Source organism: Podarcis cretensis (genome assembly GCF_951804945.1).
Source record: "Podarcis cretensis genome assembly, chromosome: 5".
NCBI lineage: Eukaryota > Metazoa > Chordata > Lepidosauria > Squamata > Lacertidae > Podarcis > Podarcis cretensis.
The window spans coordinates 51,344,537-51,367,150 of record NC_137174.1 but is presented as its reverse complement, the minus strand read 5'-3'; the positions used below and the strand labels follow the sequence as shown (position 1 = coordinate 51,367,150).

Genomic DNA, 22,614 nt, shown 5'->3' with positions numbered 1-22,614 from the left:
TTTATATTTTTAATAAAAACCTTGAAGTATATGGTGTCCTCTCTTTATCGTATGGGATTATTTCTTAATACTTCATGTAAAGAGATTTCCTGGCCCTGGCAAGACTCCATGGGGAAGAAGTCCTTAGCTAAGCTATCAATGGTGCCTTTCTGTGTGTACTTGGCCAACCCCAGAGAGCACAATCAAACATCAAAGAGGAAGCTGTCTCCCCTAAACCCCTTTTCCCCTGCCTATGAAGTTGTCAGCCGCCTCCCCCACATTCCCCTCCTGACTCTTCTGCCAGTGCTGGCTCCTCCTGGGGGGCTGCCTTGCCAGCCGCTGCTACTGCGACAGCTCCTGCACTTTCTGCAGACGCAACCCTCGCATAAAAGGAGAAGAATGGTGCTCTGTTCCCACAGCACATCCCGTGCATCTGCACCAAAGGCGAAAGGAACCACAGCCCCAATGTAATCGGGCAGCCTCACACTTAAGCCCGTACGAACACAAATCCTTTATCGAAAGGCATTTGGGGCTTTCATTTTCACCTCACTTTTCGTGTGGACATTTGCTGCTCTTCAGGTTTAGTTATTTCGGCAAACCACTCCTCAACTTTACCTCACTTTCTTCAATGGTTGCTTTTGCACTAAACACACATCTGGGATCTTTCCAGCTCTGTGTATACATTGGGGATAACCAACATGGCACCCTTCAGATGCTACTGAGCTCCCATCAGCCCTAGGTAGCATGGTGAGAGATAATGGCAGTCGTAGTCCAGCCATGTCTGAAGAGCACCATGTTGACTATCTCTGGTGTGCATCCTTGTTACACACAGAGCCACCTGTAAGACGCACGGCACTTCCCCTTGCCAACATAAGGAAAACAGTAAGATGCAATTCTTCGACACTTCAACACTACGGCTTGGGGAATGTGCTTGAGGCAGAAGCAGAGGTGGTTGTTTCTTGCCCATGAGAGCTGCACTGAAGCAGCTCTCACTTCAGAAACTATCCACAGTTTATAGAGCTTTCCATTATTTCTTTACTTTGTGCTAGCTAGTTTCATCCCAAGGGACTGACCGATGGGATACGAAGCTGCACTGTACTAGGCCGGACTGCTTGTCAATCTTCAGTGTCAATCCAAGACACTGCCTACAATTGGAACAGCAAATGGCTGCCCCCCAGATCAGGTACCCACTCCCTTCTCCCCAGTTCAAGTTGCATATTGACCAAGGTTGGTCAAGTTATTTGGGCACCTGGTTCCATTCCCAACAGAGCAAATTAAATAAGGGGTTTCTGCCTTTTCATGTTCGCCTGATACAATTGCCTCACTGGTCATGATTTTCTGGAAAATGTTGACTAGGAAAAAATTCAAGAACATTGTCCTATGCAAATGAAGTTGATTTGCATAGGGTGATTTGAAAATGGGGCAAGTAGAGAATGGTCTAATTCACATGTTTTTTTTACTTGCATTTAGTAAACCAAACTTTTAAAAAGTACCCAATTTCTTACCACAAATGTCTGACCTGAAATATATGTACCCTCTTCACATACTAGCGATAATTGCCTGGAAAAACATTAATTGAAACTTCGGAACTCCCAAGCTTGCCTCATAGCGTATTTGCAGTAGGTACCCATTTGTGGTTACTAATGAAATGGGAAATTTTCCACAGTAAAATGAAGCACTGAGGAAAACAATTCCAGAATTACTTCCACTCCACATCACTGCCTAATGCAGGCTTCCTCAAACTCGGCCCTCCAGATGTTTTGATACTACAGTTCCCATTATTCCTGACCACTGGTCCTGCTAGCTAGGGATCATGGGAGTTGTAGGCCAAAAACATCTGGAGGGCCGAGTTTGAGGAAGCCTGGCCTAATGGTATGGCCAACCCTCTACATCTTTCCTAGGACTAATATTGAATGGTAGGCAGTAGCTCTTCAGTGTCTCAGGAAGAGCGAGTGGTGTAGTTCAACTCTAGATATGAATGGTTCACATTGCTGGCTAATGGAAGCCAGCACAAGTCCCACTAGCACAACAGGTCACGTGTGACCCCCACAAGTCTCCCCGACCCCAGAACAGGACACGGGGCAGGTGAAGGGAGGAGATCATTCCATCTCGCAAGCAGAAACACTTGTCCTGAGTGAATGATCACCACAGTGAGACCTTGAATCCCACCCAATGGTCTTATACCCAAACCCCAAACCCTTTAGGTGTCCTGCTAAATTTGGGGCCTCTCATGCCCTGCCCACTTTGCTGAGTGGGACTCTGGACCCTGCCTCCAATTCCTGTGTTGTTGGCCCTACTAGGCAGTCCCTCGCCTGCTGCTTGACCCTTTCAATTGATAATACCAGGGACTGAACCCAGAGTCTTCTGAATGCATTGGCATGTGTTCTTCTCCTGAGCAATGATGGTCACTTTTGAAAGCCAGTCACCACCTCCAAGGTGCAGGGAGAAGACAGGGAACTCTCATTTCAGGGCTCTGTCTCACTCAGATATATTCAGACAAACTACAGTAATAACTATAATGAACTATTCCCATTGTGAATGACTATTCCCATTGTGAATGAACACTGTTACTATTATCCAACAGCAAAGCTGATATCTGGACACAAAAATGGACATATACAGCAGTGGCGTAGCGTGGGTTGTCAGCACCCGGGGCAAGGCAAGTAATTTGCACCCCCTAACCCGTGGATTTGCGCCCCCTAACCCGTGGATTTGCGCCCCCTAACCCGTGGATTTGCCCTAACCCCAGATGTTGCGCCTGGTGCGGCCGGCCCCCCCTGCACCCCCCACGCTACGCCACTGATATACAGTGCCATAAAGGTTAACAGGAGGTTACATTAAGAGACCTAGGCTGCAATACTAGGCCCACATATCTCTGTGGCGGTTACTTCTGAGTAGACATGAGTAGGATTGCACTATACAGACCACGATTCCTGAAAACTGCAGATTCAGGAAGTGCTGGACAATTGTCAACTACTATCTATTCAGATTACATGTACATAAATAAATGACTCTTTGTAGACTGGCCAGTTACCATTGGAATAAGGCAAACCTATGAGATCAGTCCTGTCGAGCTCCGGAGAATGAAAAATTCATTTTAAAGGTTTGCATTATAAATGCAGAAAGCCAGATCCTCAGGTACTGATGGAAACTGGCCTCACCAGACTATAATGTCAGCTGGTCCAACCACCTCCTAAACTGGTAAAGTGAGTAAACTTTTATTTATTATATTTAGATTCCTTTCCTGCCCTGGCCCTAGGGCAGCATGCTGGTTGCAATGCATCCAGGGATGAGTGGTGGAGGAAAAGTTTCCAGTTCTTTTCCAGTGAATTTTTTCCTTGTCATAAGGTCATTATTGACAATAAATGAATGTAGGTTGCAAATACAATGTTAGGTAACCTTGGGAGTTTTAGTTTTGTTTACTGAATGCAAATGAAAATAAACAAGCATTCTATATCAGAACACCCTGTAGGGCATCAGAAAATTTTCTCAGTGTAAAAGGAAAATTTTCCCAGTGCAAATTGCTGTCATGTGTAGACGTAAAATTTCCCAGAAAATTTCCCAGTTCAACATTTCCTGGAAATCCCACAACACTGAATGCTGCCTTTCCTTGCTGCATCTTCTCAATAACCCTGCAAAGTAAGACAGACTAAATGACAGCCATTTGATAAACTGCATAACTGAGCAAATATTGGAACATTTGGACCCACCACATTGGCTTATATTGTATATGAACAAGAAAAAAGATAAAATTACAGTACAATCCTGTGCAAAATTACTCAGAAGTAAACCTCAATGTGTGCAATGCAACTTACTCCCACCAGGTAAGAAAGGGGATTTTAGGAATAACTTTCTGACAGCATTGGCGGTTCTGTGGTGGACCAGATTACCTAGTGGGCTCACTTAATCTTTGGTTTTTAAGCAGAAGTTGAAGAGATGCTCATTTGGGATGATGCAGAGGTAGTTTTCCTGTACCTGCAAGGGCATGGACTAGGTGAGCTTTGTGTTCCCTTCCACCTCTGTGACTTTAAGCATAAGTGCCTAAGAACATAAAACAAGATCAGCCCTGCTGGATAGAAAAGTGGCCCCTCTAGTCTAGCAGCCTTTCCTCACCCTGCAGCAACACTCTCCCCTCCTGTGGGTTCCAGCAGCTGGTATTCGGACTCGAATATTGGACACAGCCTTATTCTCCATCTATCGTGGATTTGTCGAAGCCTCTTTTAAAGTCATCCTAAATTGGTGGCCATCACTGTTGCTTGCGGGTGCTCATTCACATTGCATAAAAGGTGTGTAAGGTTGCAACCTTAATGTATTTCCAGAACGGCAAAGACAGGCTTGCTTCACTTCACTTGCAGAGCCTAGTATGTGTCTAGACACTCAGCTGGTTTATAACACTGGGGTTCACTCTTGAGCTAATCAAAGAAAAAAAATTGTTTCCGAGAATGTGCAGAGTACCTTTCCCTCGCCACTGAGTAACCATATCGGTCCCCATTGCTGCCATACACTCAGGCTAAGGAGTCATTCTGCCGTAAGACGACACCTCACCTCTCGTTAGAATCGTAGCAAGATTGTGCGGGGGAAGATAAGGAAAGGGAAGGCGTGGTTGCCGAATGGTATCTGGAGGTGGGTGGAGAGCTGAGTGTCCCTTGTGTTTTTAATGAATTGTTTTAAACTTATAAAGTCTGCGAATATTTATTACACGGGGGAACTAAATACACCCCCCTTACAATTCTGTTTTGGAGCAACAGCAAGACCGGAAGCGAAAGAAGGGGCGGGGAGGGGGGGGTCGGTCCTTTGATCTCTCTCTCTCTCTCTCTCTCTCTCTCTCGCGCACACACACACACACACACACACACACAGGTGCGGGTACTGAAATCCTCCCCCGCTTCGCGCCAAACCGACTCCAAGTCTCGTGTTCACCTTTTCAGTCCTACAGTTTCACTGGCCCTCACCTAGAGGGTTTTCGGAGCACCAGATGTATGTCAAGGAGGTTCAAATACTGTACTGTACTCTCTCTCACACACAGTATTTCTCTTAATCCTTTCAAAAAGAAGCCGGTTGTGTCACAATTTCACACCCCCACACACCCGATGTGTTGTTTCTGTGTCCCATCACCACGAGCATCAGAACCAAAATCCTCCCCCAAGCGGCACCCTCGACTCCTTCTCCGTCGGCGGAATGGGGCTCCGTGGACCTCAGCGAATCCCCCCTCTCTAGGGGTGGGTCCTGGAGGAGGGAGACGGACCCGGCTGCGATGAGGGACTCTTCGCTCGCCACTTTCCCCCTGCCTCACAAACCCAGCCCCGGCGTCCTGGCCAGTCTAGGTCCCGAGGCAACGCCTGTGGGGCAAAGATCCGTCTCAACCCACCCGCCCATTCATTAAACGCTATAGAGAAACCCACGTTTTAAGGGACTTACGAGCAACCACAAGTCACATTCGGCTGCTTAGGCAGGACGATCCATTGAGGACAAACGAACTAGCAATCCTTTCCGAAGTACCGATACTGCCCCTTTCCCACGCTGAGGGTGGGGGAAGCAAGCGAACCATTCCCCCTTACCTTTATATTTATCCATCCTGGATCCTTCCTTTCTTTTTATTTAGTTTTCAATTCTGGCCGCGTAGGGCAGGGAGACCTTGCATAGGAGGACGACTCGGGCTTCCCACGCTCGCCCCTGAGTTAAAGCCCTCTCCCCGCGGGACGCGCCGGCTCGCTCCTTCCTCGCCCGCGCCAGGCTGCATTGGCGTCCCAAACAGCTCTGCCTCTCCCTCTCCAGTTCTCCTCGCTCCGGCTGGCTCCCTTCGCGCCGAGCGCCGCCCCTTCCGTGACGTCACGGCACCGGGATCTACTGGGGCTAAAGGAGCTGGCTTGCCGGAGGGGGGCTTTGGGGAGCGGCGGGGCCTCTGCGGTGGTTGCCCCTCGAAAGTTGCATCATCATCATCATCATCATCACCACACGACGCCCATCCTCCCTTCTTGGTCAAGTACTTATCCAAACGTGGCATGTATTAATTTATGTGTATTAATTTAACACACTTATGTATTAATTTAACGTTAATAAGGGAACAAAAAGCAGCTGTTTTCGCCTCGCAGTGCCAACCCCTTGGAAACGGAGAGATCGGCTTCAAAGAGAATGATCAAATTCGGAAGGTGGTGGACTTTCCTTCCTTGGAGGTTTTTAAGCGCAGGCTGGACGGCCCCCTGTCGTGAATGATTAGCTGTGGTTTCTGCATTGCAGGGGGTTGGACTAGATAACCCTCGGAGTCCCTTCCAACTACGATTCCTCTGTGCTAGATAAGGGGTAATAGCAAACTGCAGGAAGAAGAGGGCGCGGGCGTTTAATAGGCGAGGGTGCTGCCTCCCTCGCTGGAAACGGGCTTTGCAAAGCGAGAGAGAAAATCAGAAGAGTTTGCCAGCGGGGATGCAAGCTGGAGCGCGGCGCTGGGCAGAGCTGCTGCGAAGGTTAGAAAGTTGGCCAGCGGAGTCGGAGAGGACGAAGGCTGCAATCCCACAGCCCTGCTGGAAGTGCTTCCCCGGACAGGTTAGAAATTGCAGCGACTTCCGCCTCAGCCAGGGAAAACACTCCCTTCCCCCGAACCCTGAGTTATCTGCAAGATTACACGAGCTGAACACTTTGAAGCCAGAATGTTTGCTGAATATAATTTGTAGAGCAGGAGCGATTTTACGCATCTTTTTTAAAAAAAAGGTTTTCTGTACAGTTGCAGAAACGGGAGAGGAATGCTCAGCACTTTCAGGGAGATGCATGGGAATAAATCAGTGGCTGTTTGTTTCTAGCCTTAGAACAGGAGAGGGAATTCTCAAGCCCTGGCATCATGCAGCCCTCAAAGTTTCTAGAATCTAGATCCAGAGACTCTTCCCAAGCCCAACCTACTTCTGATTCTGAGTGTTTTTGCCTGCCTGGAATGTGTTCTTGGACTCTGGTGATTCTTTTTGCTTCACCCTTGCCCTAGGTTTCCCTTAGAACAGCCCTTCTCAACCTTGGGTCCCCAGATGGACTACAACAACTATCATCCCTGGCTGCTGGCCCTTCTCACTAGGCTTCCCTAGAGTTTGGTGGGATAGAAATAACTAATAATAACTAATAATAATAATAGGAAAATACAGCTCTGTTGCAGGTTCAATGGTTTACATGCCCTGCCCTTCCTCTTTTAGGCCTGTTTAGCAACCTTGCCTATCTGTGCTTTCTTCAAAAAGCAGGCAAGAAATAACAGAGAAAAATACTTCAGAATTTGTCCAGCAGGGTTGAACAGAGTGAGGGGACTGCCTCAGGCAACTAACACTGTAGGACAGCAGCAGTCCCTTGGCTCATCCTCCTTGAGTCCCAAGCCTTGTGTACTAGAGGGGCATGCTACACTTCCTGAACAAACCTGCCTCCCTCAAGCGCGAGGGCCATTGCTAGGACCAGTTTGCATGCAATGCACGATTGAGCAAATGTTCAAGTTCCTAGAGAGATGATTGTAGTCACCATGGACCTGCTACTGCCAAGCTGCCTGGACCTAAGCCTTGGTTTGGCCTACTGTTGCATCCCAGCTGAGGCTTGCGGTTTGTCTCCCCCAGGTAAACCGCAAACAGCAAATCAAGAACAATACTTGGTTACAGCTCATTGTTTGCCTGAGGGGATAAACTTAAGAAAACTTTGTGATTCACCTGTGTATTGAGCATACTCTCTCACTTTGTCTATTCAGTATTCCTAAAGGTTGCATAAGGACTTGGGTTTGGGACATCATTCTGAACACTAGAAACCCTAAGCCGTGGTTTCCAAGTAAATACATTTAGGAATTGGGACTCGGGGAGAATATAGAAAATGCATGGTAAGCAGCAACTCTAGCCATAATTAACTCAGCAGGACAGCATCACACATTTACTGTTTTAATTGGTCCTACTGAGTTTACTGGGATGACTCTGAAGTAAATTTCCTAAGCGGTGTTGTTTTAATTTTAACATCCTGGTAAATAAAAGGAAATCCTTGTTTCAGATGTGGATTAAGTCCTTTGAAGACAATTGCGTTCTGTGAAACATTCGGATATTCCACAAAGGATTGGCAGCTGGTTATCTGGGTGGGATGATAGGCAATTTAAACCAGAGGCTCCTGAGGAATTGATTCCTGCTGTATTTTTAACTGAAATTTAAATTGCAAGGTACTAGTTACATAATAATCAGCAGCATAACTTTTGCACCAAAAGGTCTTTCCTTTGCCTAAAGTGGAAAAGCTTAATGAAAGCTGCTTTGCTAGGGAGCCTAAAGGAAGGATATGGTTTCTCACAACTGTGAGGTTACCATTTGTTTACTAATGGGGGGAAAGGCCATCTGTTAGAAAGACATATTTAACATTTTCACGCAGTATAGTTTGAGACAACTACATAATAGGATTAGACAACGGAGGTAAACTGGATTTGTAAAAAATTAACGCGTTCAAGGCCCTTCCATATTCTGGAATGTGTACGTTTAGAATATATTTTGGTATATGCTGAAAACGTGTACTGCTAGTGTTTCTTAGAATTAGAAGAAAGTTGACAGTAGCTCCTGCTTTTTCTTTTTATTATTTGGACAAAAAGCAAAGACTGCCATGTTGGCCCATAAAGAACATTTGCAAAATTTCTTTATTAGGCTAATAGTGCGCAATCTTTAGAGTCCTGTAGAATTCTTCATGGTAGGAGGAGAATGGATAACCCTCATCTCCAGTTAGAGTGCCCTAAGGGTAAGTCGTAGTTAGAAATAAGTACCTGGAACAGAATACTCTGTATTTTCAGTACAGAAATAGCAAAATATAATGGATTTTTTTTAAAAAAAGAAATACTTGAGGTCTGTGCTTTCTATACACCATCTCAATCAATACTTCAAGGGCACCAACATTATACCATTATAAACAGCCAGGATCTCCCACCTGGAGCTCTTTCTGCTGTTTGCTTGTGTGTGCTTTTTAAAAGTTTATCCAGGATCTCCTGCACTAGGATCTCCTTGTGACCCATTCTCCATTTCAGAATGGCAATTGGACCACGTGCTACCTTCCTTTTCTCCTTCTAGTGATACTAGTTCTTTTTAGCGTAGATGATGACCATAATGATACATTAGCCCACAAACCAATAATTAAGCTTCCTGGCTGCCATTTTTAACCTTCAAATATCTCAAGTTAAGAAACAAGTCATGGCAAAACCTGGCATCATAAAGTCATATTAAACTAATAGCTCTGGGGAATAATCCTGAGTCACAAGAGGTAATTATGAACAGTAGTCAAGGCATAAGAGCCTCTGGCATTCAGAAATTACACAAATGTGATGTTAAACCGCTTTGGGTTCCCCAAGAGATGAAGTATCAGGCTCAGTATGAACATGCAGTAGAATAAGAAGTGCTTGAGTGGACTGTACCACTGCAGAGACCAGGGGTGTGTTGCCATTTTAAATGCTTCCGAATGTAAAAACAACAACCTTTAAAAACTCTCTGCAAATAAATAAAACCTAGTTCATTAGGGAAGTGTAGCTCTTTATCACTCAGGATCCTAGTCCCAATTCCATGGCACATGTAGATCAGGCTTTGGTCTGCAAATGGACTCAGGTCTGACAGAGTCACTGTACTTTCTGTAAGGGCATTCACTCCTGCCATTATGGTCCTATCACCTTCTTCCAATTATGCCTTAATACAGTCCTGCCCTATGACATTTGCCTTTGTACAGATTTACAGCAGTTGAATGTAGCATTAGACTCTTGTCACTTAGGACGGATTACTTGTATCCAGAGAAAGGCAAACTAGGGGCCTCTCCAGACATCTTTAAAAAAATGTATTTGTTATTACTTGGGCTCGTGATGTTATCAGGCTGGTTATACATTATCTTGCTTTCAATACTCTTTGCACCTGTAAACGTTTAAGGGTCAACAGAGTGCTTCATTTCCAGTCAGTGTATGTCCCATAACTTGCTGCTGACATCCTGTAACCTTTTATACCATAAATGGTTTTTTTCTGGGTTGTTGTTTTTGGTCCCACTTTCATTGCACTATAGTGCAAAGGTGTCCCTCCAGACAAATTGCAGAACAACTAATAAAGCGGAATGATGTGTGGATGGTACAGTATAAATCCACCACTTGTTGGCATCCATCTGTCTTGGGAGAAAATGAAAGAGTGTGCCTTGGGGTGAAGTCAAACCAGCCTTCACGTTTGTAGACATCTTTGTAGCATAGAGTTGGTCTGCCAATGGACCTGATGCCTGAAGCCAGCTCCCTGTAGAGCATGTCCTTGGGGATCCACCGCTAATGCACTATTATTGCTTCAATTACATGTTGCGGAATACACCCCATTAAAAAACAATAGTTTGGAAGGGCCCTGGGAAAGTCAAGGAGGTTGGTCCTGGTCTGTATGTTATTTCTGAGCCTGTCCTTGCAATTCAGGTCATATGAAATGCACCTCCCCAGCCCCATTTTCCTTGCTGCCCCCTTTCACCTCTTTCAACAAGAAGCTTTGTTATTATAACAAAGCCCTCTAGTCTTCATTGCACCTGAAACTCAGCACTGGCAGCATCTGACTCACCTTGCCTCAGGGTAAGGCTGGCCTAGTAAAAATGCTCCCGTCCTTTCCCATGAGATAAATGGTGCTTAGCTTCAAAACCAGACAACTCTATCATTCCAGGAAGTGACTAGGAGCCTGCCAGATAAGTGTTGATAGGGAGAGCGCCAAGGGACAAAAGGAGGAAGTTGGACCAGGCAGTGTTGGATGGAGGACTTAAATGGGACTAATGTTGAAAAGGGACCAGGAAACACAAGTGACTCTGGGCTGGGATTCTGGTGAGGGTTTCTCGAGGGCAGGTAGATTTATTTGGTTTGTTTTTAGAGGTGGTCTTAGCTGTTTTTCTGGGCCCAAGGCTTCATCCTGGATGGAATATTTTGACATGGTTATCGACACAGCTGTGCCGATATGATGAACATGTGGTGCCACATCATGAGTGGGGAATGTTTTTCAGCTAGAGAGCCACTTTCCCTTCGAGGAAAGCTTCTGAGGGCCACATGCCAGTGGTAGGCAGAGCATTGACTTAATTTTCCCTTGTGCAGTAGGCCAGTTTCAGCACATACAGTTCCCTCACTGTCCTTCATTCAGACAAACAAGAGACATCATAATAGTTCAATGAAACATTCCGGTCAGGCAAAATACTGGGGGTGTGAAGCACAGCCCGTGAAGGGAGTGGCTTGGGAGAGTTTCCAGGGGACTTTTGGCCCCTAGGTCTGAGGTTTCCCACCCATGTGCTACATGGTTACAATAAAAATCACCCCAAATTGGACAGCTTTTGCAATTGGTCCACAAGCGTGCAAGTGTTGTGACGTCCATTTCTTTCATGATAATAGTGTACCAGCCAAAATAAGTTCATTTGAGAACCTGCTAAATAAAATCCATGATTTTGTATAAATCGGGGAATGCAAGTTAGTGGAATAGGTGCGGTAATCTTACTCGAGCAAGACTAGAGAAGGGTGGGCAATGGTTCCACTCCCTGCTATCCTTTAGTGCTTTCCTTTTCGATGGGGTTGTGTCTTTACTTTTTAAAAAAGGGAAGCCCAAATTTGTAGAATTCTCATGAGAGCCTTTCAGGCCCCAGCCAGATTGGGAGCATCACTCTCCGTTTTACAGAATCTGCTCTCCCATACCAGTTCTGAGCTGACGAACGGGTGTTTTTTCTGGAATATTCCCAGAGATAAAGTTTTGGGCCTTGGCTTTTTCCTTAGACACAGTGCACTTCAGTGCAGCCAAAGTCAATAGCCTTCCGCAGTTCTTCAAATTGCAGCTGCATATGGAGCTGCAGAATTTCTCACATAAACGTATAGCATGAAACTGAATTTATGTCGACATATCATTGAAAAAATAATGGATAAAAAAATATTCTGTCACAGACTTCAACACAAACAAGACAAGTGGGAATAGCTTCTGGTTGACACATCTATTGTGAATGGTTTCTTTTCTCTCTCCCATCCTCCTTGCCCCCCCCCTTTCCACTTCTGCTGATTTTTATGTGAGATGAGAAGTCAGCTTTGTAAACAAGAACATTTCAACCCTTATTTTCCCAGGCGGCCTAACAAATTCCACTGCTGTCTGCTAGCATCACTATGCATTTTGTGGAAATAGGTCACATTCTGCATATCTCTAACTGAAGTTACTATTGTTTACTTTTTTCCTTTTTTAAAAAAAGAGAAGTTGAGATAGTTGCTTCCCTACTTGGAAAAAAATCACTGTAATTCAAATGACTTTTTTGAAGGGGTCTGATCTATGCGCATGAGATCCTCTGGTAGAAGCAACTGAGAGAATATAAATAAAAGTTCAAAAGAAGAGGGAAACTTCCAGTGGGGATGAAACAGTTGAAATTCACTGGTTTGATAGGAAGATGGATGACTGGAAATACTGTTCTCTGACACAATTAGAACTTTATGTAGGACTTAAAAAAAAATGTATCTGACCTAACATCCTGCTGTGAGGGTATTTCAGTTCTGCAGGAGCAGAACAGACACATTGGCCCCAATCCAACATGGAGTTAAGCCTGCTTAAGCCTGTGGATTCAATGACCTTAAACCCGTTTAACTTAGTGTTGGTTTGTGACCCCTCTGTGCAAAAGAGCCTTAACGAATTCTAGATATCCACATGTTAACTACTGCTTTTCAAGCTGTGCCTTCAAAATTCATTTATTTCAGTCATTTATGCCCTCCCGTTCCATTAGAATGTTCACCATGTGTTAAAGTTTTTAAAATTAAAATATATATACAGTATGACAATAATAGCAATAATGCAAGCCAACAACGGATAAAAGGAGGTAGCAAGCATCCTTGACATAAATGTGCTATCTAAAAACACAGCCACGAATTTAAAAAGTGCATACAGAGCAGATAACACATTAAAAACATTGCAATAATTAAACTGAAAGCTGTGATCTAAGCACAGAAACCAGGCAACAATAAAAGCCTGTTTAGGTGTAAGGTTTTAGAGGTCGTGAACTCTCCTTTCTTGGAAGTTTTAAAGCAAAGGTTTATTTGAATGAAGGTTGGAGATGGGTGCATATGCAGAAACCACTGACCATTGCATGGCAGAAAATGTACAAAGCAGAGAGTCCTATCTGTTACCCTTTTATTTCTGAGACTTGTCTGCTTTTTCCTCTGTCCCCTCCCACCACAGGCATGTGGCTCCCAAAAGGTTGCCCACAAGGGAATGTGGCCCTCACTCTGCAAAAAGGTTCTCCATCCCTCTTCTGATGTACATACTGCTGCACTTTGTGCATTTACATCAGCCACTCCCCCAAAGGCTTCTGGGTTATCTAACTGAAGCCTGCCTGCTTGTCCTGCTCCCCACAAGGTGATAATTGGGACTAAGCACTTACCAGAATGCCACAGAGATTTCTCCTGGCAGTCACTTAACATTTAATTGGGGTATTAACGCCACCAAAGAAGCAATTTCTAATAATGATTCATTCACTAGCTGTCTTGAAAAAACAGTTTAGGATTATAAGCTTGCCTGCAGCTTTGGGTTCACAACAACTGGCCAATGCATGGCATTCCTTTAATCAAGGTCCACTGTATTTACCATGCCTGCCGGGATTCTAGGTTCCACAAAAAAAGGCTTCCACAATAAATGTTAACATTTTTAACACTAGCGGTCACAAGTTGCTCAGCTGTGTGCTCATTTTCTCAGTTATATTAAAAATCCCAGGAAAAGAACTATATTTGTTTATTATAATTAGGGTTGTGTGTATGTATTTTATGATTTTTGTCAGTAACCTTAACCCAGCAAAAGTAACCCAAGAGTTTTTGATTTGCTATGTATGCTGACTCCGTACCATTTTGTTATTTCTTAATAGTTTACACATCTCCTTTGGTCACCAAAATGCTTTTATGAATTCATATCTTGTTCTTCCTTGTATTATGTCTGCAGCCATTTCTGGCATTTTGATTATGTTTACACTTGCAAGGTAGGCCACTTTGCAGTGCATTATGCCATAATTCATAGAATCATATAGCAGGATGGGGGCTCAAACTCATGCAGGAAACTAGAGTTGCAAACAAAAAAAGAGGACACATTTGCCAACTTCTGCTTTTAACTATGGATCGCTATGATGACTCTCATTTTACATACCCCTGAAAAAGAGGACGTGTCCTGGAAAAAAAGGACATATGGCAGTCCTAAGAAACATTGGGCTCATCTGGGATGTGACTGCAGGACCTCTTGCAGCTTAAAATCCTTGATACAAAATCGGAAGAATATGGCAGTATAGTGGCTGTTTAAAGCTGACATAGGCTCTTGACTTTGCTGGACTCCTGGGCCCTTAAAAATAAAAATCATAATCTGTAAATGATTTTTTTTGAAAAAGGCACCCTCTTGAACAATTCATGACACTTTCCCTTTATCCAAGCTACAAAACCCAATCTGGACATGCTCCCAAGGTCCTCCTACAAAAGACAGGACTGAAGTCTTATTTAGTTACAGCTTCAAACCAATAAAAGCACAAGCAAAGATAACAAACAAGTATATTGGTGTATATGTAAATAACATTTTTGTTTCAGATTTCTCCCCTTGCTTTGTAGGAAACAATTTTTTAAACAGATGTGGTAAAGGAGGGGAGGGGGGACACTTGAAGTCTTATGTTGTAGTTCCTAAAGGAAGTGGTCCCAAGGAGCCATATATATTTAACAGCAAATTAGTGCTGACATTTGACTGTGTTTCAATCAGATCTAGTTTTTGGCACTGTTATCTGTATTTTTAACATGCTGTGAAGATTCACTTTACCAGCTGCCTTGCTGTGTTGGGGAACGTAGTGCATTCCTTCATCATTACTCAGGGGTCAGAAACTCAGAATTATTTTAGTATCAGGGAAACAGGAAATAAAATGAGGCTTTTGAAGGGTTTTTTGTTTTGTTTTTTGTTTAAATGGGATTAAAAGTCTGCTAGTAAGTTCAGATATTAAAGAATGCCAAGAGAGAAGGATTTGAAGCCCCATTGTGAGGGTTAATAGCAAATGAACAAACTGCTTCTTCGCATGGTGGCAAATGTTGTTCATAATGAATAGGAGAATTATCAAGTTTGCTATTTAAGGCTTCTCAAATATGAAGCAACTTTGGGGTTGAAACTTTCAAATTTGACATTTATTCTGAAATTCAGTTGTTAAGTTTTGCAGATCACTGACATGTTTTAGATGTGAGTTGTGACACTGCTAGTTTGGCATGGTGGCACATGCCACCTTAAGCCACAATGGCATCAGGTGACCTGTTTTCATTTGCCCATGTGTTTGAAATCAAACCTGGTGAGCGAAGGCACAGCACTTTGCAAGTGCCGACAACCAAGCTGATGAGTACCAATGATAAAGTCTAATGCCTGTTCAAACATCCTGGTGATTGTATGTGGTTTGCAGGCACTGCTAGTCACCTGATAGATGGTACCTGCAAAGCCCACTGTTGGCCCAGCTGCATCTTTAGCTGCCTCTCAGATGAAAACAGATGGGGCAGGTGGGCTTCACTTGGCCAAAATAGTGTCACAGACAAAATGGGGAAGCCTAAACATGAGTTGAAGTACAGTAACTGAATATTTCACTTGAAAATAGGGATCCTAGCTCAGACATGGACTAACTTAAGGCATGTGGGATCTACTCTCTCTCCCAACCCCCAAATCCCAGTCCAGGCTGTGTGTGCAGAGCTAAGCCAGTTACAGAGCTAAGACAACATCCCTTGAGTTATTACCGGGAACGAACTGTATGTACAAGTATAAACCTACATGTGAGTTAGCACAGAACAGAGATTCTAACAGCTGAATTTAAGGAGAAACTTTTCGCTGCTGTTTTTATGGCAGCAAGAGTCAGAAACTCTTGCTGGTCTACTGAAAATCGGCCATCAGTCTACCAATAAATAGATCTACTTCCTGCCCACACTTGTCCTAGATTCAGATACAAATTCCCTCTGAGCATATTGGCTGAGTTTGCCATTATGATCTGCAAGGGATTCATCAAGGCTTCGTTCTTTCCTCTTTAATTAGTGCTGCTGTTTGTGTTGCCAACACCTCTTGTGGTTCCAGTCTGCAGCCAGCCCTTCAACAACAGACACACAGGCTCAAAGCACCATTATTGTTCTTTTTTCCTGGGTATGCACATCCTAAGTACCTGTGAGATGTGCCTTTTGAGCCCACAAACCCTCATTGCAGGCTGCATATGCAGTTGCTGGTGTTTGCTGATGCTTACAAAGAAAAGGCCAGATGAGCAGCTTTTTCTGTGGCAACGCACTTTTAAAGTAGGGTGGTGAGCGCAGCTCTGCCCGCTTCCAGCCATCCATGTCTGTTGCACAGCATTCATCCTGGTCCTACTTCCTCCAGGTTGGGAAAGGCATAGTTTAATCATCAGAGCCACTTACTTGACGTTCAAAGAATTGACACATTAGGGTTGCCATATGTCCTCTTTTCCAGGACACATCCTCTTTTTTTCATGGGTAGAGCTGTCATAGTGATCCATAACTAAAGGTAGAAGTCTGCAAATGTGTCCTGCTTTTAAAAATATGGCAACCCTATTTCTTGGAATGCTTTGGAGCCTTCAACTTATCTATAATGTAGGGTGCAGAGCAAGGGAGAAAAATGAATATTTGGTCTATGTAGTATGAATTTCAGGAACACATGTGACTTCAGCTTTAAGGAACACTTGTTAACATTACTGTTTTGTTTAATGGCTTTGCATTATTTCCAGAATGGAACAATGATTCAGAACCCTGTAAATTTTATCCATATTATGCCTGTCTCACTCCTCTTTGTTCTGCAGCTTCTACCTCTGCAGCATCAACATCCCTTGTTTTATTCTTCCAGAACAGACTGCACCAGCAATTGCTGCTGCAAGGGAGTTTTAAAAAATACATTAATGCAAGGCTTATCAACCTGGCATCCACAAGGCATTCTTTCATGCCCTGAGCATGAACCTTAATCCTCTGATACCCAAGCACTCTTTTTCAAACAATTTCTGGCATTTTAAGAACCAGAGATATGAGGCCAGATGTACAGACACAATTGTTCTCAATTTTTGTGAGAAATTTGCCTGCTGTGCCTCCCCTTAACCCCCCCCCCCCAATTCCTGTATCAAGAGAAAGGTGTGTGTGAGAAAAGAGGTGAATGAATGTGGTCTGTAACAGGGAGATACACACTTGGGCAATGGAGATGTGCAGTGAGTGTGTGCATGAAGAGAATATGGTGTGGCACCTTGTATATTTTTCTTGGAAGTGGGAAATGCTCCTACAGCAACAGTGTGTGTGTGTGTGTGTGTGTGTGTGTGTGTGTGTGATCAATATTGTGCAATCTCCACACTCAGGGAACAGCAGGACATAGTTGACTTCCATGGTAAGCCCGAGGTTGTCTGAGGTGGGGTTGAGTAAGCAACAAGGGCTGTATCCTCTTTAATTTTGCATTACAGTGGTACCTCGGGTTACATACGCTTCAGGTTACAGACGCTTCAGGTTACAGACTCCACTAACCCAGAAATAGTGCTTCAGGTTAAGAACTTTGCTTCAGGATGAGAACAGAAATCGTGCTCCGGTGGCGTGGCGGCGGCAGGAGGCTCCATTAGCTATAGTGGTGCTTCAGGTTAAGAACAGTTTCAGGTTGAGAACGGACCTCTGGAACAAATTAAGTACTTAACCCAAGGTACCACTTTATGCTGTCCCCATGCTAGCCATGTTGTTTTTGTGCTTTCCCATGCTCCTTTCCATGGCAGCCATTTTGTGATTCACTGCACCTTCTCAAAATTCTAAATACGACTACTGATCTGAAAGGTTTGACGGCCACTGCATTAACCACTCTACTGTGACTTGCATTATGACTTGCTCATTCACATCCCTTGCTCTACTGTTAGGTTTCCAGTGAAGCTACCTATCTACAAACTGCAGGTTTCATATTCTCTAGCTATTATGGGAGGAGACCTGTGGCAGTAGAAAGGGTTTTCTGCCTGTTGCAACCTGAGAACATGCACAGGAAACGTCCACTCACACGCTAAAGGAGATGTTGGCTATTTTGCAGAAAGTGGGTCATCCACACTCACTTGACACACTTAATCCTTGCAAGCAACAGCAGTGTGAGCTCTGGGAAGGCAATCTTGTGGAGTAGGCATAGGCAAGCAGTATAATGCTGCTGTGTAATTAAATTTGGATCCCAGAAGTATATATAGTAGCTTGAATTTTTTTAAAAAATGGATCACTATTCTTCATCAGTAGCAGTATTTTTACTGGATAATGGCATTGATTTTAAATGCAACACACCAGTTGGGGAAGGAGTGAAAAACAGGAGTAGAAGGGAATGGAAAGGATGTCAAAAAGAAATGAGGATCTGGAGGGGTAAAAAACAGGCCAACCTCTATCCCACCCCAAGTCATACACGCAAGGAGGCAGGCAGTTTTAAAGCATTTGACTCTTTATTGCCCTTCAACATGAAGAATGTTACATGTAGTGTTGCTTGAGTGCTGACCTGTGTTCTCATTTATCCTTGACAGATGCCCATGAGGCAGGTGGTTGTAGCACCTTGGATGCTTCTAGTGAGCAACTTGCTTCATCAAAGCCTAAAGGTGAACTGGGGCCTTATGAGTTCCCGCCATCCATTCTGTCCCTCCCAGGCTCTACTCACTGCCTGAAGAGTGTGAATTCGTAAAGGACCAATCTCTGGAATGATAGCTGGAGCTTCTCCCTCATACAGCCTCTTGCCATTGGGCAGACACAGGGGAAAGAGAGGTATGTGGAAGGTTCTCAAAGGGTTTTGGCTCAGCTTCAGTATCTGGAACTTGGTGGATGGTGGACAAGCCCTGCATGTGGCAGGCTGATTCTCCTCTGACTCTGAGGTCAAAGTTGAGGCCATGACAGAATAGGACTGGGAAGGCCCAGGTTCAAATCCCTAGTAGATGATGACACTGACTGGGTGACCTTTGGCTGGTTACTATACCAAAGCCTAACCGGCCTCAGTGTTGTTATGAGACCAAAGTCCCCAGAGCTGTGGGGTGTGGGCAAACATTGCCCCTTGTTATAGTAGCAAGTACAGTGGTACCTTGGGTTACATATGCTTCAGGTTACATATGCTTCAGGTTACAGACTCTGCTAACCCAGAAATAGTGCTTCAGGTTAAGAACTTTGCTTCAGGATGAGAACAGAAATCGTGCAGCAGTGGCAGCAGGAGGCCCCATTAGCTAAAGTGGTTCTTCAGGTTAAGAACAGTTTCAGGTTAAGAACAGACCTCCAGAACGAATTAAGTACTTAACCCGAGGTACCACTGTATGTCCCTCTCATCAACTGATAACACAAAAGAGGGCCACTAAGTCTCAGCTGCCTCTACAATTGGCAAATAACAGGGCTGTAAAAAGTTGTTCCTCCTACCACTGTAATGAGCTACCACAGAAGCAGAACAAGAATAATATTTTCCACGTATTCCATATCAGGAGAAGCCAATTCCCTCACAGTGATTTATGGACACCATTTGACTGCCAAACTGGGGGCCCAGTGAGATCTGGATGATGGGCTTTCAGCTTTGGGACTCAGCCCCACATGTTCCAAAGCAATTTAACTCCTCTTTTCCTAAATGTGCCCTCTGAGGTTTTATATCAAAGTTTTGAAAGGGTGAACATGACACAACTAAATACATGAAACAAAATATCCAAAGAGCACAATAAGAATAAAGTTCAAAACTTTATTTGTTTACTTGGTTTGAGTACAACAGTGATGTAGATTATAGTGGGGTGGTTGGGTGAGATGAACAGCAATGACGGCCAATGTTTCGTTTTGCAGAAGAAGCAGACTTAACAGTATAGATAGGTATTGGTGATTTTTTTCTCTTAAACAGAGGCTCCAAATAAGAGTTGTCCTACAACAAAGGAGGAAGAACAAACAAACTTAACGGAAATAATCTGAAAAAGGCTACTTGGTTGCATTCTGGAAATTGGCTGCCCAGGAAAGGGAAGAAACATGTAATTAAAAACCTTGCAGTTAAAACTTATCAAAGTGGTGCAAAATATATCTCATTAAAGTGATCTTCCTACAGAATATTAATAAGGCTCCCTCACTACAAGGGTTGTCAGCAACTTTTACTATTTTGCACCAAATGATGTCATTAACAATACAAAGTGTTGTCATGGGAATACACAACAGTTGATAAAGGTTCTTTTCTGACCTTGCTGGCTGAGAAATAGCCTATGACTCTTTCCATCAAATTCCATGGGATTTACATCAGACCTTGATTGTGCCAGTTGCTTCAATGACAGATTAGTTTGGAAAACAGGCAATGCAAAGTAGTATTTGTTACCCTTGAAGAACCAGGCCTGGGAGCAAAGAGCAGCATGAATTTGCCACCGATTTATACTGCTGAACTCCACCAGCTTGCTGAAGTTACGGTAATTACCAAACCTCCTGTTAATGTTCATGGGTTTGGAAGGAAGTCCCATTAGAAAGCATTTTGCACAAAGAAGAAATTCACAAAACTACCTGACACCCACATTATTTTCTTATGTCATGATTTGGGGTTAAACTATGCTTATTTGGCCACCTTTTCAAAGGCAGGAATTCAAGAAGGGCCTCTGTAGATTTGCCACTTTTTGGGGCAGCTATATTTCAGGCAGAAATTCAACTGGCATTGCTCCCCCCCCCCCAAGGAACTGTTGGGAAAGCAACACCTGCAAAAAATAATTTGTTTGTTTACTTATTGCTACAGTCTCTTATTAGGAAGAGACTGTCATATTTGGAAAATAATGTCAACTAAAATGTTGCATTCTTTACAGTAGATGGAATTTGGGATCAGGAAGTAGAAATGTGTGAGAGAAGGGCGGGGATAGAGAAAAATCTCCTTAGTTAAGCACCAACAGGAAGCTCTCGCTGTGTTAGGACATGGCATTCTTCTGTGTGGCTGGAGCCTACAGAATATTGGTTCCCCACATGTTTAGAGGGCACATGAGATATTTTCCAAGTAGAAACCATGCATCAAGTGGTTCACCCACACTTTTAGCTTCTCTTAATCGCTGAGCTGAGGGACGTCTGCTCAGCATTTGAGACAACTGGGAAGTGATGCCATGCTTGGCAGTATAGAAAATGTGTAGAGTGCTGAAATCAGCTGGTGGGACTGGAAGTTGGTTAATTTGTTTCACTGCATTCGGGATATACTATCTGTCCCCCTTTCTGTGAGACAGAGAGAAATGTATCTCCAGAGGTCATAGGCTGGAAAGCGGTAGCATGAAGAGAAGTGCAAAGCCAAATCACTGAGCTGTTGGATGTTGTGGCAGTGACAATAGCATGCCTAGGAATAAGGCATAGAACAGCCAGCCCATATATTCCTTTATAGATTAGCTTCCAAACCATTGTCTGATCTTGGTACAAATATCCATTTTTTCCTCCACTGAACAGTGTGGCCTATTGCAGGCCATTAATCCAGAATGTTCTTTTGATTGTAAATGGAGTTTGAACTAATGAGTCAACACAATCTAATGATGGAAAGTGTTACAATAATGCTAATACGGATTGAAAGTTTATTGGAGCATCCTAATGCTGCTACAACATCATGTGGGATATGTGACAGATTTTAGTGGGTGAGATGCTTAGGTTTCCACATAACATGGCTAACCTCCCCTGCAGAGATGGGGTCCTTATTATTCTGCTGTCAGCACTCTCTTCCTGCTAACTGATAAAGGATCTGGCATATGCCTTTACCAGGGAGCCACTTCATAAGCTGGTCATCAGTGTGGTGGTGAAAATGTTACCACTCACTCTGCTTCCCAGAATTATGGTGTAGACATGTGGTAAGTTTATTTTCACCACTTGACAAGACTTTCACAAAAGACATGTGCTTGCATTTTACCACATGTTCTTCTACAAATCAATATATGATGCATGAAAGATCCTCTTTATGGGCTTGGATGACCAACCTATCAAGCGCTTCTATGATAACGCCTTTTGGCAAACGGTTCTCTCTGCTGAGCTCTTAAATGTAAGAGCAGGAAGTCCTGAATGTCCTGCCCTCAAAGGCATCCTTCAGGGGCTGCCATCCTATACATGCTTGAACAGAAGGAAGTCTCATTGAAGACAGTGGGCTTTACTTCTGAGTAAACATGCATAGTATTTCCCTGTAAGTGACGTGCTAGTGTCAAATTTCTATTGAAAACAACAGTGAAAACTGCAACAATCACCACTCAAAGTAAAAGATAAACGTATCAAGTGCATCCTACTGTTGGCAAGAAACAGCTCTGGAGTCTGTGAAAATATGTTATTAACTGTTCTGAAATGAACAGAATATGCACAGCCCTCTAAGCAGTTCTGCTAGATGGGCGTCACTTTACACAATGCTCAGGACTGCATGTAGATGAGGGAGCATCACTGAATTCAGAAACTGTCTTAGGCGTTCCTTCTTCTAGGCACTGAGGATAAATAAAGCAAATAGCCTAGGCTGCAGCTTTGAAATATTACAAAAAAAGAAAACCCAAGTGCTCTAACTATGGGTGAGCCTGTAGTTGCCTGAATAAAACCAAATCAAACACTGGCCTGGTTCCTATGTCATGCTAAGCCAAATGCATGGGCTCCAGGAGTGCTTCACTTCTCCATGGTCTGCTGCCATGCGACACTGTGCTAAGCAAAGGCATGGCTCACTGGGTCGTCTGAACCCAGGCTTGTCGTTTAGC

The 22,614-nt window shown here is 43.8% G+C and overlaps 1 protein-coding gene across 3 annotated transcripts in view; it reads right to left on the bottom strand.

The window, feature by feature from the left end:
* Positions 1–5,869, bottom strand: part of AFAP1L2 (actin filament associated protein 1 like 2) — a 78,239-nt gene extending 72,370 nt beyond the window's left edge. The window contains exon 1 of one of the 3 annotated variants that reach the window (XM_079976646.1): positions 5,538–5,869. In XM_079976646.1, coding sequence (XP_079832772.1) covers positions 5,538–5,553 — 16 coding nt within the window. In that variant the 5' untranslated portion in view covers positions 5,554–5,869. The remainder of the gene's footprint in view (positions 1–5,537) is intronic. The other 2 variants (XM_079976648.1, XM_079976647.1) reach the window with 2 other exon arrangements.
* Positions 5,870–22,614: the final 16,745 nt, after the last annotated feature.